This window comes from Bufo bufo, chromosome 1 (genome assembly GCF_905171765.1).
Source record: "Bufo bufo chromosome 1, aBufBuf1.1, whole genome shotgun sequence".
Taxonomy (NCBI): Eukaryota; Metazoa; Chordata; class Amphibia; order Anura; family Bufonidae; genus Bufo; species Bufo bufo.
The window spans coordinates 567,904,026-567,922,847 of NC_053389.1; the positions used below are offsets into that span (position 1 = coordinate 567,904,026).

The 18,822-nt window shown below is 44.0% G+C and overlaps 1 protein-coding gene across 2 annotated transcripts in view; it reads left to right on the forward strand.

Annotated features, from left to right (window-relative positions):
* Window positions 1-6,783: 6,783 nt before the first annotated feature.
* The window catches only part of DMTF1 (cyclin D binding myb like transcription factor 1), a 54,037-nt gene continuing 41,998 nt past the window's right edge, over window positions 6,784-18,822 (forward strand). Inside the window, exons 1-2 of one of the 2 annotated variants that reach the window (XM_040413135.1) lie at window positions 6,784-6,886; window positions 18,183-18,301. In XM_040413135.1, the coding sequence (XP_040269069.1) occupies window positions 18,190-18,301 (112 nt within the window). In that variant the 5' untranslated portion in view covers window positions 6,784-6,886; window positions 18,183-18,189. Of the gene's footprint in view, window positions 6,887-7,603; window positions 7,709-18,182; window positions 18,302-18,822 lie in introns of those variants that run through there. The other variant, XM_040413137.1, reaches the window with a different exon arrangement.

Genomic DNA, 18,822 nt, shown 5'->3' on the forward strand with positions numbered 1-18,822 from the left:
TCGGCGGGGGTGCAGTATCGAACCCCTGCCGATCTGATATTGATGACCTATCCTGAATAAAATTATTCCAGAATAGGGCCTTCAGGCAGCTCCGGTAAGGCTGGATCCAGACAGCTCTGGCAGGCTGCTACTGCTGGAGTTGGCAAGCAGTGGTGTGAAATTAGCCTAATAGACCAACATTTCCTGTACCCTGGCATCTAACAAGAATGAAGACACAGTCCTGCTCATATCCATGCACATCATCATTGCCTCATGCCCACTCACCAAACAGTCAGACCTTCCCATAGATACCATTTTGGAAACTCATAATTATGAAAACAGAGACCCTGTGTCCCCCTATCATCTGCAGAAGAAGTGGAAATGAGGCCACAGATGTCTGCCCAGAATTATCGATACAGCCGGCTTCTTGCTTATGCGCGCCTTATCTTCCATAAACTTGTGTTTGGAGGAGCTGCACATACAAGGTCTTCTATATGATCTTCTCATTTTTATAAAAAAATTTACAAACTAGGACAATAAAATGTTTTTGTGAATTTTTAATCATTTTGCATGTAAAGCAGAACATGCAAATGTAACAAGAAGACATTAAAAAATAAAAATAAAATACTTCTTGGACAGACTTGAGGTTGTAGAAGCAGTAACAATTACAGTAGGCATCATTGAGGGGAAAAAAAGAATGTTGCAGCCAATCACAGTGCAGCTTTTAATCCCCAACTTGATCTGGAAAAAGAAAGTTTGATTGGTTGCTATAAGTTTTGATAGTGAGCTTGTATGTATGGGACACAGGCCTATGGTGTGTCATGGCTTTGTAGACACCCTTCCACCACCACAGCAGTTTCTATCATACAATGTAGAGAGCAGCAGCCTTAGGTCATCAATATCAGATTGTGGGGTGATTTGACACCCAACACCCCCACCAATCAAGTGTTTGACTTTGCAGTGACCAGCCAGGTTATTGTAGCTCAGCTCCTATTCCAGTAACGCTCTGATCAGTGGAGGTCTGACATCTTCATGATCAGCCATCTGCTGCCACCAAAACTGTTCAGGAACTGAGCTGTGGTAACAAGCACAAGCATAGCTAACAGAGCCGCTGGCTCCATTCTTTATGTTAGTTTTTGTGCCGACTGCAGTCGTTTGGTGGGGGTGCTGGGTGTCAGGCCCCCTCTGATCTGATACCTATCGTAAGGTTAGGTCTTGAGTATCTTTATATTAGGAAACCCCCTTTAACCAGCTCCCGACCGCCTAACGCAGGGATGCGTCCTGCGGGCGGCCGCGTGCGTCCTGCGCATCATCTCGTTCACAGCGATGCGCAGCTAAGAAGATGATCTACAGCCTGCCAGCAGCGATCATTCGCTGGCAGACTGAAGATGCGATTTTTTTTAACCCCAAAAAGGTATATTAGACGCTGTTTTGTTAACAGCGTCTAATATACCTGCTACCTGGTCCTCTGGTGGTCCCTTTTGCTTGGATCGACCACCAGAGGACACAGGCAGCTCTGTAAGTAGCACCAATCACCACACTACACTAAATCCCCCCCCTTGTCACTTATTAACCCCTGATCACCCCATATAGACTCCCTGATCACCCCCCTGTCATTGATCACCCCCCTGTAAGGCTCCATTCAGACGTCCATATGTGTTTTGCGAATCCGCAACACACGGACACCGCGGATCCGCAAAACACGGACACCGGCAATGTGCTTTCCACATTTTCGGATCCGCACATTGCCAGAACTATATAGAAAATGCCTTTTCTTGTCCGCGATTGCGGACAAGAATAGGACATGTTCTATAGGCTCCACAAAAAACGCAGTGTTCGCCCGATCAGGCATGATCTTGTACGCACACTTGCGTTCAGTCCGCCCCACCGCAGTGCCAGAATTTTTTTTATGATCACTGCAAAAACACCGTAAAATTGCTGCACCGCTATAAAGATCACTTTTGAGGGGCATGGCGAGTTCATAGAAGATTTTTTTTTTTTGGCACAAGTTAGCGGAAATTGATTATTTATTTATTTTTTCCTTACAAAGTCTCATATTCCACTAACTTGTGACAAAAAATAAAATCTCACATTAACTCACCATACCCCTCACGGAGTCCAAATTTTTTAATTAGACATTTATATTCCAGACTTCTTCTCACGCTTTAGGGCCCCTAAAATGCCAGGGCAGTATAAATACCCCACATGTGACCCCATTTTGGAAAGAAGACACCCCAAGGTATTTCGTGAGGGGCATGGCGAGTTCATGTAAAATTTTATTTTTTGTCACAAGTTAGTGGAATATGAGACTTTGTAAGAGAAAATAAAAAAATTAAAAATATCATTTTCCGCTAACTTGTGCCAAAAAAAAAAAAATTCTAGGAACTCGCCATGCCCCTCATGGAATACCTTGGGGTATCTTCTTTCCAAAATGGGGTCACTTGTGGGGTATTTATACTGCCCTGGTATTTTAGGGGCCCTAAAGCGTGAGAAGTAGTTTGAAATCCAAATGCGTAAAAATGCCCTGTGAAATCCTAAAAGTACTCATTGGAATTTGGGCCCCTTTGTGCACCTAGGCTGCAAAAAAGTGTCACACATGTGGTATCGCCGTACTCTGGAGAAGTAGGGCAATGTGTTTTGGGGTGTATTTTTACATATACCCATACTGTGTGTGAGAAATTTCTCTGTAAAATGACAACTTTGTATAAAAAAAATATGGGAAAAGTTGTCTTTTACAGAGATATTTATCTCACCCAGCATGGGTATATGTAAAAATACACCCCAAAACACATTGCCCTACTTCTTCTGAGTACGGCGATACCAAATGTGTGACACTTTTTTGCAGCCTAGGTGCGCAAAGGGGCCCAAATTCCAATGAGTACTTTTAGGATTTCACAGGGCATTTTTACGCATTTGGATTTCAAACTACTTCTCACGCATTAGGGCCCCTAAAATGCCAGGGCAGTATAAATACCCCACAAGTGACCTTATTTTAGAAAGAAGATACCCCAAGGTATTCCGTGAGGGGTATGGTGAGTTCATGTAAAATTTTATTTTTTGTCACAAGTTAGTGGAATATGAGACTTTGTAAGAAAAAATAAAAAATAAAAATAATTTTCCGCTAACTTGTGACAAAAAATAAAAACTTCCATGAACTCACTATGCCCATCAGCGAATACCTTGGGGTGTCTACTTTTTGAAAAGGGGTCATTTGTGGGGTGTTTCTACTGTCTGGACATTGTAGAACCTCAGGAAACATGACAGGTGCTCAGAAAGTCAAAGTGCGGAAATTCACATTTTTGCACCATAGTTTGTAAACGCTATAACTTTTACCCAAACCAATAAATATATACTTATTGCATTTTTTTTTATCAAAGACATGCAGAACAATAAATTTAGAGAAAAATTTATATAGAAATGTAGTTTTATTTGAAAAATTTTACAACAGAAAGTGAAAAATGTCATTTTTTTGCAAAAATTTCGGTCAGTTTTGATTAATATCAAAAAAAGTAAAAATGTCAGCAGCAATGAAATACCACCAAATGAAAGCTCTATTAGTGAGAAGAAAAGGAGGTATAACTCATTTGGGTGGTAAGTTGCATGACCGAGCAATAAATGGTGAAAGTAGTGTAGGTCAGAAGTGTAAAAAGTGGTCTGGTCATTAAGGGGGTTTAAGCTAGGGGAGCTGAGGTGGTTAAGGAGTTCATGTGACAACTCACAGGTTACCGGGGAATATTGGGGAAACTCCTAAATATCCTCTGGATAGGTCATCAGTATGTGATCAGTGGGGGTCTGACAACCAGAACGCCTACTAATCAGCTGCTTGAGAAGGCATTGGCACTCGCAGTATCGGCCTTCTCGAAGCTTAGCCTAGAGGCCATGTGACATCATGTTCATCAGTCACAAACTAGGCGCAGGTCAGCCTCATAGAAGTGAATGGGGCACAGCTGCCATACCAAGCACAGCCGCTATACAATTTACAGAGCTATGCTTGGTGATCTGCGAGGCGGCCACGGTGCTACTGTGAGCGCCTGCACCTTCTCAAAGGTGTACCAAGTATTGTTGTGACATCACAGCACTATGTCTGTAGCATGTATGTATGGACAGCAGAGAAACAGTAATTCCTATCACACTACCTAACACCCTGCACTGGAACCTATCAGCTACACTATATCACTATCTAACCTACACTGACTATCTCCCACTAACTATCTGTAGTATATATATGAGCTAACTATCTAATGTCATTGGATGAGGAATAGGATCCAGATGAAAGCACAGAGCACAGTAATGTCACTGCTCTCTCTTAGAACTGCAAAATACAGCAGAAAATGGCTGCTGGGGAGGTTCTTATATAGTAAGGGGGTAGGCAACTTTCCTATTGGTTGCTAGGGATGTAGCTAAGCTCTGACAAAGATATTGCAGCCTTCTCATTGGCCCACAAGCAAAAAGCAGTAGTATTGATAAAAAATAAATCTAGAATGTTCGCGATTACGAATATATAGCACTATATTCTAGATTTTCGCAAATTCTTGAAGTACCGATATTCGCTATAAAAATTTGCGATCAATATTAGCATGCACACGGCCAGCATGCGTATTTTGAAGATCCGTGGTTTGGCATGAGACCATAGAGTGATATCGTTGTGGGGTCCACTCATCACAGAGTCCTATGTCTTCCACCCATATGAGCCTACAAGCATGAGGCCATATAGTGATATCGTTGTGGGGTCCACTCATCACAGAGTCCTACGTCTTCCACCCATATGAGCCTACAAGCATGAGGCCATATAGTGATATCGTTGTGGGGTCCACTCATCACAGAGTCCTATGTCTTCCACCCATATGAGCCTACAAGCATGAGGCCATATAGTGATATCGTTGTGGGGTCCACTCATCACAGAGTCCTACGTCTTCCACCCATATGAGCCTACAAGCATGAGGCCATATAGTGATATTGTTGTGCGGTCCTCTCATCACGTAGTCCTACTTCTTCTATCCATACAAGCCTATAAGTGTGAGGCCATATAGTGATATCACTGTGGGGTCCTCTTATCATGGAGTCCTACATCTTCCATCCATATGAGCCTACAAGCGTGAGGCCATATAGTGATATCACTGTGGGGTCCTCTTATCATGGAGTCCTACATCTTCCATCCATATGAGCCTACAAGCGTGAGGCCATATAGTGATATCACTGTGGGGTCCTCTCATCACGGAGTCCTACTTCTTCTATCCATACTAGCCTACAAGCATGAGGCCATATAGTGATATTGTTGTGCGGTCCTCTCATCACGTAGTCCTACTTCTTCTATCCATACAAGCCTATAAGTGTGAGGCCATATAGTGATATCACTGTGGGGTCCTCTTATCATGGAGTCCTACATCTTCCATCCATATGAGCCTACAAGCGTGAGGCCATATAGTGATATCACTGTGGGGTCCTCTTATCATGGAGTCCTACATCTTCCATCCATATGAGCCTACAAGCGTGAAGCCATATAGTGATATCACTGTGGGGTCCTCTCATCACGGAGTCCTACTTCTTCTATCCATACTAGCCTACAAGCATGAGGCCATATAGTGATATTGTTGTGCGGTCCTCTCATCACGTAGTCCTACTTCTTCTATCCATACAAGCCTATAAGCGTGAGGCCATATAGTGATATCACTGTGGGGGTCCTCTTATCATGGAGTCCTACTTCTTCCATCCATATGAGCCTACAAGCGTGAGGCCATATAGTGATATCACTGTGGGGTCCTCTTATCATGGAGTCCTACATCTTCAATCCATACTAGCCTACAAGCGTGTGGCCATATAGTGATATTGTTGTGGGGTCCTCTTATCATGGAGTCCTACATCTTCAATCCATACAAGCCTACAAGCGTGAGGCCATCTAGTGATATCACTGTGGGGTCCTTATCATGGAGTCCTACAACTTCCATCCATACGAGCCTACAAGCAAACAAACAAATGTTAACACGTCTCTACAATTTATAAAAACACAAAGCCACAACTAGTGCAGAGGAATGGCCCGGCGGACCATGCAACAGGTCCTGGTACAGAACCCCTGCTGCAACAGTGAAAAAGATTTCCACTCCCATCATCTTCTTAGTGTGATAGATGATAAATGTCTGATCGTGGGGGGGGGGGGGGGGGGGGGGGGCGCTACTGCTGAGACCAACAATAAACAGTAGAATGGGGAGATCTTAAAGGGAACCTGTCACCGGGATTTTGTGTATAGAGCTGAGGACATGGGTTGCTAGATGGCTGCTAGCACATCCGCAATACCCAGTCCCCATAGCTCTGTGTGCTCCCTGAGAGGAGCCCTGTCCCTGAGAGGAATCCTGTCCCTGAGAGGAGCCCTGTCCCTGAGATGAGTCCTGTCCCTGAGAGGAGTCCTGTCCCTGAGATGAGTCCTGTCCCTGAGAGGAGCCCTGTCCCTGAGAGGAGCCCTGTCCCTGAGAGGAGTCCTGTCCCTGAGAGGAGCCCTGTCCCTGAGATGAGTCCTGTCCCTGAGAGGAGTCCTGTCCCTGAGAGGAGTCCTGTTCCTGAGATGAGTCCTGTCCCTGACTGACTGCGGCAGCAAAAAACTATTTCGATCAGTCCCAGAAGAATAATTGGCGCAGCAGGGTGCCAGCTTGGTCCCTGATCTATTGCAGGGTTAAATAATAGCTGGGGGCCCCTGTGACCAGACATTTACCACCTATCCTGAGCATGAAGCTACACAGAGACTGCTCCCTCTCACCGTCCTGCACCTTCTCAGTCTCCACAGACAGCCCCTCCCCTTCCGACCACGTGACCTCCTCCCAGCTGCTAGCCTGCCTGTGTGTGCTGCTGTGTTCCTGCATCCTGGTATCTCGGAGCCTCCATCCTGCTCGCCAAGTGCCCGGACTGAAAACAGGAAGTGAGTATGAGGCCCGGCCCTATGACAGGCAGGCGGTGTGATGAGTGAGGGCGCCCCCGGCTTCTGCACGGCCGCAATGCTGGCGGGGCGCCCCACCTGTCACACCTAAAGGGGGAGTAGTCAGTGGAATAGTCAGGAGCTGGTGGTACCCAGACGGATGACTTATCCATGGCTGGGGGTCTGACTGCTGCGGCCCCTTCAGCTCCCCCCTCCATATTCAGTAGGCCCCAATGATGTGCCAGATGTCAGCAGCATCTTTATTTTTTTCACTGGCCTGGCATACAGCATGGGCATCAGTATGCCACCAGATTCTCCTTAGCAAAGCCTACTGTAATTGGCTGCTGCTGAGGAGCAACTGAGAAGCAGGTGTCAGAATTTGAAATGGTGTGTGTGGCAAAGCTGTGCCTACCTACCGTCTAAGGGGTTGACCTGTGACAACATCGGATAAGTGTCTGATCGGTGGGGGCTCGCCCCCGTGATCCCCACTTATAGGTGTCTTCTGCCCCATTCAACCATGTGGATAGGGGGTAAGTTGTCCCGGGACAGCCCCTTTGAACCATAGTGCCACTCCAAACTGCAGGTTTGTGTGATTGTAAGGGCACGTCCAATCCTATACATCGCAGCGGGTGAAAGTCTGCATGTATGTTTAATATGGCGCTAAATCCGCACCGCAGGATGTAGATGGGATCTCCAATCACATCCATCTGGTTGGTACTGTAAAGCGCTGCACACATATCCACAGCGTTTCCCTCATGTGGATGTCGTACAGAGCTCTAGGAAGCTGAGCATCGAGGAGCTGTTTGACCAGAACTTTACTTACAAGTAATTTTTATGCTCATGAAATGAATATTTCTCTTCTTAAAAGGGTTTTCCATGATTTTTGTACTTGAATGGGGCTGAGCTGCTCTTAGGACACGTGACACATGAACGTGCAGTCATTTGGCCTAGGAAAAGCATAGGAAAGGCCGCAACGCTCACAGGCGAGCCACTGCCCTCTCAAACAGCTCATGGGCAGGGGTCCTGTGCGTCAGACCTCCACCGATCAGATACTGATGACCTATCAGATCTGTCACCAGGACATTGAGGGATAAATCAGATCTGTCACCGGGACATTGAGGGATAAATCAGATCTGTCACCAGGACATTGAGGGATAAATCAGATCTGTCACCAGGACATTGAGGGATAAATCAGATCTGTCACCAGGACATTGAGGGATAAATCAGATCTGTCACCAGGACATTGAGGGATAAATCAGGTCTGTCACCAGGACATTGAGGGATAAATCAGGTCTGTCACCAGGACATTGAGGGATAAATCAGATCTGTCACCAGGACACTGAGGGATAAATCAGATCTGTCCTCAGGATGTTGGGGATAAATCAGATCTGTCCTCAGGATGTTGGGGATAAAGCAGATCTGTCCTCGGGATGTTGAGGATAAAGCAGATCTGTCACCGGAATGTTGAGGATAAAGCAGATCTGTCACCGGGATGTTGAGGATAAAGCAGATCTGTCATCGGGATGTTGAGGATAAAGCAGATCTGTCGGGATGTTGAGGATAAAGCAGATCTGTCATCGGGATGTTGAGGATAAAGCAGATCTGTCGGGATGTTGAGGATAAAGCAGATCTGTCACGAGGATGCTGAGGATAAAGCAGATCTGTCACGAGGATGCTGAGGATAAAGCAGATCTGTCATCGGGATGTTGAGGATAAAGCAGATCTGTCATCGGGATGTTGAGGATAAAGCAGATCTGTCACGAGGATGCTGAGGATAAAGCAGATCTGTCACCGGGATGTTGAGGATAAAGCAGATCTGTCATCGGGATGTTGAGGATAAAGCAGATCTGTCATCGGGATGTTGAGGATAAAGCAGATCTGTCATCGGGATGTTGAGGATAAAGCAGATCTGTCACGAGGATGCTGAGGATAAAGCAGATCTGTCATCGGGATGTTGAGGATAAAGCAGATCTGTCACGAGGATGCTGAGGATAAAGCAGATCTGTCACGAGGATGCTGAGGATAAAGCAGATCTGTCATCGGGATGTTGAGGATAAAGCAGATCTGTCATCGGGATGTTGAGGATAAAGCAGATCTGTCACGAGGATGTTGAGGATAAAGCAGATCTGTCATCAGGACACTGAGGGATAAAGCAGATCTGTCATCAGGATGCTGAGGATAAAGCAGATCTGTCATCAGGATGTTGAGGATAAAGCAGATCTGTCATCGGGATGTTGAGGATAAAGCAGATCTGTCATCGGGATGTTGAGGATAAAGCAGATCTGTCACGAGGATGCTGAGGATAAAGCAGATCTGTCATCGGGATGTTGAGGATAAAGCAGATCTGTCATCGGGATGTTGAGGATAAAGCAGATCTGTCATCGGGATGTTGAGGATAAAGCAGATCTGTCATCGGGATGTTGAGGATAAAGCAGATCTGTCATCGGGATGTTGAGGATAAAGCAGATCTGTCATCGGGATGTTGAGGATAAAGCAGATCTGTCATCGGGATGTTGAGGATAAAGCAGATCTGTCATCGGGATGCTGAGGATAAAGCAGATCTGTCATCGGGATGCTGAGGATAAAGCAGATCTGTCATCGGGATGCTGAGGATAAAGCAGATCTGTCATCGGGATGCTGAGGATAAAGCAGATCTGTCATCGGGATGCTGAGGATAAAGCAGATCTGTCATCGGGATGCTGAGGATAAAGCAGATCTGTCATCGGGATGTTGAGGATAAAGCAGATCTGTCATCGGGATGTTGAGGATAAAGCAGATCTGTCACGAGGATGCTGAGGGATACATCAGATTTATCACATACACTGCTCGGTCAGCAGCCTGTAGGTTCCTCTACCCCATCATGGAATGGAAAAAGCTGTCTATCATGGCTAAAGTGTGTGTGGGGGACGCTTGTGTAAATGTGCACAGCAGCCCTGTCTACATGTTTCCAAATAGAAACCATAGAGCGTCCTTGCTGCTATGGAGCCTTATAAGAGGGAGCAACCGGTGAGAGGTTGTACCAGCTGTTGTGAAATGACAACCCCCAGCATGTATACTTGCTCACCAGATCTGGGAACTCCCATAAACGAGAGCGATCTTGTAAAACCGAGAATTCGGAGACTGCGCTTCCTAGTTTAATTCTCTTCGACAGTGGGAAATTAGACAGTGGTTTAGTGGGCACGGCCTAAAGAATCCATAGCCTACAATGACCTGCGGTGTGGATCTGAAATCTCAGCATGTCCGTGTATGCAGCGGATTTCACCCTTTGCAATGGAGAGAGTGGCATCCACTGTCATTACTGCAGCAAATGCATGTGGTTTCTGCAGCAATGTTGTGGCTCCGCAGTTGACTTTTCTGTTGTATTTTCAGTCACATGTGGATGAACCCTTAGGGCACATCCGGACGTAGTAGTAAGAAAATTCTGCTGCCGTTTAGACAGGGGTGCACCTAGCCTTTCTGCTGCCTGAGGTGAAAACTGAAACAGCCCCTCCCTTCCTAATGCCAATTTCTTAACCTAACCCCTTCCCTTTAGGCCATGGCCCTTCAGCCTCCCCTCTCTTGCCCCTACCTGGTGCTGCCTGAGGCGACCTGGCCTCATGGGTGGTGCACCCCTGGGTTTATGCCACAATCAGGCTACAAAAAACACCAGAATTACATGTGTTTGTGCTGCAGAAATGGCTGTGGGTTTCACCCTTTCCATTGCAGTGAAGATCCGCATGCTGCACATGTCACATTTGTACCGCGGGTAAATTTATACTGCGTTATATTTTACACAGCGTGTGGATGAGTTTTTTTCTCTTCCTTTTACAGCATATCCTCATTGTTTCAGTCCCGTGTGGACATATCCTTAGTGTATATGTGCAAGGATTTTTTGTGTAGAAAATCTGCTGGATAATCCAGTCCCAGCTAAACCTATGAGATTTTCAAAATCTCGTGTACCTGGTACCGAAATTTTCCGTGCGGAAATTGGCCTGTGGTGCAGATATTGAAATCTGCAGCATGTCAATTGTTTATGTGGATTTTCAGTGCCGATTTTACTCTTCGCAAGTCGAATGGTGAAATCTGGAGCAAATCCCCATAAAAATAAGCCAGTAACAAATGCAGATTTTGGTGCAGAAACTCAGTGAAAACGACGTCAAAATCCATGCAGAAAAAGTTCGGGGATAAATATATGCTGTAGATTTGTTGCAGAAATTTATCCAACTGAAAATGAGTTTCTTTCATTTGAAGGAGGTGGTTTCTGCAGAAAACATGGATTTTTGCATGCCCTATAGAACAGTCAATGGAATTTCTTCTACAAAGGGACACTAAACCCTGAAAAACATAAATGCATAATGCATAGTGCACATATAGCAATGTCTACAAGGTGCGCCCCAAACTGCTGTCAAAAGCAGTTTAGGAGCGATCTTGCAAAGAACTTTCACCTTCTCCTAGTCCTCTCCATCTCCGGCTACAGAACGGCACCTCACACACTCACACTCTCAACAGAAAGTTCAGGAGAGGGGCAAGACTTGGTTATTAACCTGGCTGACATTAGTGATGTGCTAATGTCAGCTGAACATAACTATATTAGTGCCATCTCACTGCCTGCCGCCGTTATTGAGAAAAATGAATTTTTATAATCTGAAAATGAGACAGGGCAGACAGGGTCGGCAGGAGGAGACCAACGCTGCCTGGCCCTGTCAATCAAGTGTAGCAGGGTGTGGCCAGAGGTGGGAAAACAGAGCCTCTAGGAGCAGAAGCAACGCCCCCCCTGCACCTAGAGTATAATTGGCATATTATAAAAGTTAGTTTTTCTCAATAACAGCGGCAGGCAGTGAGATGGCACTAATATAGTTATGTTCAGCTGACATTAGTACATCACTAATGTCAGCCAGGTAAATAACCATTTTCCTGCTGATAGAAACCCTTTAACCCCTTAAGGACATAGGACGTACCGGTACGCCCTATTTCCCGAGTCCTTAAGGACCAAGGACGTACCGGTACGTCCTAACTTTTAAATCGGGATTCCGGCGCCCGAGGGGTTAAACGGAACGGGATTTCGGCTGAAATCCTTCAGCCGGCATCCTGTGACAACGCCAGGGGGGGTGATGTGACCCCCCCGTGTCGGCGATCGCAGCAAACCGCAGGTCAATTCAGACCTGCGGTTTGCTGCGCTTTTTGCAGTTTCTGATGCCCGCGGTCCCTGACCGCGGGGATCAGAAACTTTTGAGTGCCTATAATCTATATTTTTCACCTCCCCTGCACCCCTGCATGATTTGATGCCGGCGGGGGGGGGTGTCGCAGGTGGTGGGGGCGTTGCGGGAGGCGGGCGGTGCGGCAGGCGGGATCGCGATCCCCCGCCCGCCTCCCCATGAATGATCGTTGGCTTCTAGTGGTTATACCAGGGTGCCAGCACATTGCTGGCACCCTGGTATAAACGGCTGACATCTGTGCAGATGTCAGCCGTTTAACCCTTTCCATACCGCGGTCCGTACGGACCGCTGTACGGAAAAAGTTATCTGTCATCGGTCAGGGAGCTCCCTCCCTCTCCATCGGGGGGCTGCTGTGCCTTTGCAGCCCCCCGATGGAGAGGGAGAGAGCCCCCAGAGAGCCCCCCTTAGCCCCGTGCTTACCCTTCCCCGTCTGCGAAGTTCTGAGCAGACGGGGAGGGTTCCCATGGCAACAGGACGCCTGCTCAGGCGTCCTGCTGTCCATGGTGCTGAACAGATCTATGCTGAAAGCATAGATCTGTTCAGTGTAAGTAAAATACAGTACAGAACAATATATATTGTACTGTACTGTATTATACAGACATCAGACCCACTGGATCTTCAAGAACCAAGCGGGTCTGGGTCAAAAAAATGTAAAAAAAAAGTGAAAAAAGTTAAGATAAAAAAAAAACATTTATCACTGAATAAAAATTAAAAAAATAAAATAAACTACACATATTAGGTATTGCCGCGTCCGTAACGACCTGATCTATAAAACGGTCATGTTACTTTCCCCGCACGGTGAACGCCATAAAAATAAAAAAATAAAAACTATGAGAAAATTGAAATTTTGCCCACCTTACTTCCCAAAAAAGGTAATAAAAGTGATCAAAAAAGTCGCATGTACGCCAAAATAGTACCAATCAAACCGTCATCTCATCCCGCAAAAAATTAGACCCTACTCAAGATAATCGCCCAAAAGCTGAAAAAACTATGGCTCTTAGACTATGGAAACACTAAAACATGATTTTTTTTTGTTTCAAAAATGAAATCATTGTGTAAAACTTACATAAATAAAAAAAAAAGTATACATATTAGGTATCGCCGCGTCCGTATCGACCGGCTCTATAAAAATATCACATGACCTAACCCCTCAGATGACCACCGTAAAAAAATAAAAATAAAAACAGTGTAAAAAAAGCCATTTTTTGCCATCTTACGTCACAAAAAGTGTAATAGCAAGCGATCAAAAAGTCATATGCACCCCAAAATAGTGCCAATCAAACCGTCATCTCATCCCGCAAAAAATGAGACCCTACTCAAGATAATCGCCCAAAAACTGAAAAAACTATGGCTCTTAGACTATGGAGACACTAAAACATTTTTTTGGTTTTAAAAATGAAGTTATTGTATAAAACTTACATAAATAAAAAAAAATGTATACATATTAGGTATCGCCGCGTCCGTGACAACCTGCTCTATAAAATTACCCCATGATCTAACCTGTCAGATGAATGTTGTAAATAACAAAAAAAAAAAACGTGCCAAAAAAGCTATTTCTTGTTACCTTGCTGCACAAAAAGTGTAATATAGAGCAACCAAAAATCATATGTACCCTAAACTAGTACCAACAAAACTGCCACCCTATCCCGTAGTTTCTAAAATGGAGTCACTTTTTTGGAGTTTCCACTCTAGGGGTGCATCAGGGGGGCTTCAAATGGGACATGGTGTCAAAAAAACCAGTCCAGCAAAATCTGCCTTCCAAAAACCGTATGGCATTCCTTTCCTTCTGCGCCCTGCCGTTTGCCTGTACAGCTGTTTACGACCACATATGGGGTGTTTCTGTAAACTACAGAATCAGGGCCATAAATAATGAGTTTTGTTTGGCTGTTAACCCTTGCTTTGTAACTGGAAAAAAAATATTAAAATGGAAAATCTGCCAAAAATTTGAAATTTTGAAATTGTGTCTCTATTTTCCATTAAATCTTGTGCAACACCTAAAGGGTTAACAACGTTTGTAAAATCAGTTTTGAATACCTTGAGGGGTGTAGTTTCTTAGATGGGGTCACTTTTATGGAGTTTCTACTCTAGGGGTGCATCAGGGGGGCTTCAAATGGGACATGGTGTCAAAAAAACAGTCCAGCAAAATCAGCCTTCCAAAAACCAAACGGCGCACCTTTCACTCTACGCCCTACTGTGTGCCCGTACAGTAGTTTACGGCCACATATGGGGTGTTTCTGTAAACAGCAGAGTCAGGGCAATAAAGATACAGTCTTGTTTGGCTGTTAACCCTTGCTTTGTTAGTGGAAAAAATGGGTTAAAATTGAAAATTAGGCAAAAAAATGAAATTCTCAAATTTCATCCCCATTTGCCAATAACTCTTGTGCAACACCTAAAGGGTTAACGACGTATGTAAAATCAGTTTTGAATACCTTGAGGGGTGTAGTTTCTTAGATGGGGTCACTTTTAGGGAGTTTCTCCTCTAGGGGTGCATCAGGGGGCTTCAAATGGGACATGGTGTCAAAAAACCAGTCCATAAAAATCAGCCTTCCAAAAACCATACGGCGCACCTTTCCCTCTACGCCCCGCTGTGTGGCCGTACAGTAGTTTACGGCCACATATTGGGTGTTTCTGTAAACGGCAGAGTCAGGGCAATAAAGATACAATCTTGTTTGGCTGTTAACCCTTGCTTTGTTAGTGGAAAAAATGGGTTAAAATGAAAAATTAGACAAAAAAATTAAATTCTCAAATTTCCTCCCCATTTGCCAATAACTCTTGTGCAACACCTAAAGGGTTAATAATGTATGCAAAATCAGTTTTGAATACCTTGAGGGGTGTAGTTTCTTAGATGGGGTCATTTTTGGGTGGTTTCTATTATGTAAGCCTCGCAAATCGACTTCAGACCTGAACTGGTCCCTAAAAATTTAGTTTTTGTAAATTTCTGAAAAATTTCAAGATTTGCTTCTAAACTTCTAAGCCTTATAACATCCCCAAAAAATAAAATATCATTCCCAAAACAATTCACACATGAAGTAGACATATGGGGAATGTAAAGTCATCACAATTTTTTGGGGTATTACTATGTATTACAGAAGTAGAGAAACTGAAACTTTGAAATTTGCAAATTTTTCCAAATTTTTGGTAAATTAGGTATTTTTTTGTGCAAAAAAAATAATTTTTTTGACTTCATTTTACCAGTGTCATGAAGTACAATATGTGACGAAAAAACAATCTCAGAATGGCCTGGATAAGTCAAAGCGTTTTAAAGTTATGAGCACTTAAAGTGACACTGGTCAGATTTCCAAAAAATGGCCTGGTCCTTAAGGTGAAAATGAGCCCGGTCCTTAAGGGGTTAAGCCTCTAGCACATTGAGATGCCTGCCTGGGCTGCTTTAAGAGTCTCTTATCTGCTCTCTGGCTGACTCCAGAGAGCATAGATTAAAGTGGTTTAATGTATGTGTCTCCTGCGATGCCAGAGATGCAGCGGCGGCCGTGCGGGCATCAGAAGCGACGCTGGTGCCAGGTGAGCAGGGTAAGTACAACCTCTGTGAGGGGCCCGGCATTACACGGTTTAGATAACTCCTTTAAAGGCTATGTACACTTTCGGAAGCAATTTTTTTATGATTGCATGTTACTCATTTTCAGTTGGCCTTTATTAAAAATATTGAACTGTTCTGTGGCAAAGGGTTAACTGTTTTTCTAGCTGTGTGACTGGTACTTTCACTTTCACGTTGTTCTGGTCATCTAATAAACCTTGGGGGTCATTTATCAAACTGGTGTAAAGTAGAACTGGCTTAGTTGCCCATAGCAACTAATCAGATTCCACCTTTCATTTTTCCAAAGGAGCTGTCCAAAACGAAAGGTGGAATCTGATTGGTTGCTATGGGCAACTAAGCCAGTTCTACTTTACACAAGTTTGATAAATGACCTCCCTTATCTCTAAACTACAGAGAGGTCATAAACACTTAGCTATAGCTAAACCTGTCACCAGGATTTTGTGTATAGAGCTGAGGACATGGGTTGCTAGATGGCCGCTAGCACATCCGCAATACCCAGTCCCCATAGCTCTGTGTGCTTTTATTGTGTATAAAAACTGATTTGATACATATGCAAATTAACCTGAGATGAGTCCTGTCCCTGAGATGAGTCCTGTCCCTGACTCATCTCAGGTTAATTTGTATATGTATCAAATCGTATTTTTTACACAATAAAAGCACACAGAGCTATGGGGACTGGGTATTGCGGATGTGCTAGCGGCGATCTAGCAACCCATGTCCTCAGCTCTATACACAAAATCCCAGTGACAGGTTCCCTTTAAGCCACATTCTTATCAGTAAGATAAGAACTGAGTTATAATGAGTGTTTATAAGGTCAGAGATAAGGAGTCCGTCTGCTCCTGATCTGACGGAAAAGACAGAAAATCCAAACGGTGCAACTAGAGCATCTCAGCTCTGTACAGAAAAAAGGATGGCATATTTTTAATAACCAATTTTTAAAAATTATTTTTAGCTCAAAATGAGTACAATGCAATAAAAAAAAAATTGACCCCAAAGGTATACTTTTTCAATAAAACCCTATGGTGGCGGTTGCCACTGTATGTCATCCATCTGAAACAGCAGTTTAACATATATGTTAAACGTAGGACAAAAATGTGATCTAAACACAGCCTTACACGCTTCAGTAATAACGATTATCACTAGAAATAAAAATCTGACAGATGTCTGACAGATGGGGAAGGTTTCCATCAAAACAGGCATTTTCTATCACTGACTGTCACTACAAACAATTGGCTGGGTTATATCTGTATATATTTGAGTGGGGAGGGGGATTTATCTTGGTAGATTTATTCTAATAGTCTGCAGTCTTTATTACAGCTCCCCATGGTTATAACCCAGCTTTCCCAAGAACCTGAAAGGAAAAGCTGCCTAGCTATGGCATTGTTTAGGAGTGCGGAGGAGGATTTTTCTTGGTAGATTTAGTATTCTGCAGTTTATTAAAGCTCCACATGGTTTTAACCCAGCTTTTACAGGACCTTGAAAGGAAAATCTGCCTAGTTATGGCACTATTTGGGAATGAGGAGAAGGATTTATTTGGGTAGACTTAGTGCTTAGCAGTCCCTCTTACAACTCCACATAATGTGCTACTTAGCTTTCCTGGAACCCTGAATGACAACTCAGCCTAGCCTTGCTACAGCATGGAGGTTTTGTCACTTGGATTTTTACTCTGCTTTTTTTTGTAGCCCAGCTTTTTCACAACCCTGTGTGGCAAGTTGGTCTAGCTATGTGAAGGGATTTATTACTACATAACTAGGTAAATTTGGAATTCAGCAGGAATTGGGAAAGCTGGGTAACAACCTCTGCAGAGATGTAATGGAGGCCACACCTGGTATATACATTCTGTATACCCTATACACCTATGAATATATACCACATACATGTTTCCCAGCTTTCCAAAGCTGCTGAAGGGCAAATCTGCACAATTATGCAGTAAAGGGAATAATTATCACTGCGTAAATGGGCAGATGAGCTATTCCGCTGTATATACTATGGCTGATACTATGTATACACTACAGCTGGTACTGATGGGACTATGACTGTCACCATTGCCCAGTCTGCTTTGTATAAATTACTAAGAGTTTCCCTCCAACAAAACAGCCACACCCACTCCTCCTAAACTTCTTAGGTCATGTTTACTAGCATAGGAGGGGGGAGAATACATGGCTGCAGCCTGAGAGAACAATGCTCTGCTCTTCTTTAGTATTTTTCATGGTCTGCAATTGTGATATCTGACGATATAACACATAAGGAGATCATGTTAGGTTTTGTTGGTTGTTCTTTGTTTGTTTGGATTCTGGGTCCAGTGGTCCTTTAATGCTACCTTTACTCTCTTTACTGGTTAAGAAAAAATAATAATTTTCACTTTAAAATGTGTCTGTAATTGGGAATACACATGAATTTAGACACGTGGAGGCCTATCAATCAGGTAAAGAGTTCATGCATAGCCATAAAGCCTACCATCCTACGAATTGACTTCTTTTACATACATGATGCCTGTTGAATTAGTGCATTTGGTTTGAGCGTGATCTCTGAAATGTTTTTTATTCTGCAGTTTGAGTATGAGCACAGCTGAAGACGAGTCTGGATCAGTGAAAGTACAAAGCACAAGGAGCGCTCTCACACTCACACAGGATCTGGATGGAAATTTAATCCTCCATTGTCCTCAAAATGGTAAGAGTGATTTCTCTTACCTGATCCGATCCAGGGAAACATTTGTTTAAGGCTCCATTCACATCATGTCTTCAGTGTCTTTTTGATGTACATACGCCAGTAAAATCTCATTCTAAAGAAATATATAAAGCTGGATACTATACCTTTTTGGTAGTATACCAGCCAGACAGAGACTAAAAGAACACTCTTTCCACCTTCTTTAGATGAATGGAGCCCGATAGATGGACTTGGCATGTAGGCTGGGAGCTTTTCTTGGCATACACGCTAACTGTACGTCACTAATATTCATTCAAACCTGAAAATTCAGGTGTGTATCCACATAACATTGCTATCCTATTTCTACCATCACAATTGTGGGGGGTCCACGAGGTTCAGAGATGAGGTTTAGTGTAGAAGCATCTGGTGGCCAATGGTCCAGCTAAGCAAATACTGAAAGTGAATCATAGTCCCACTGACATTTTCACTTTTAAGACGAGATAAGCTGGCTATATACATTAGAAGTTTGGCTAATGCAGGATCAC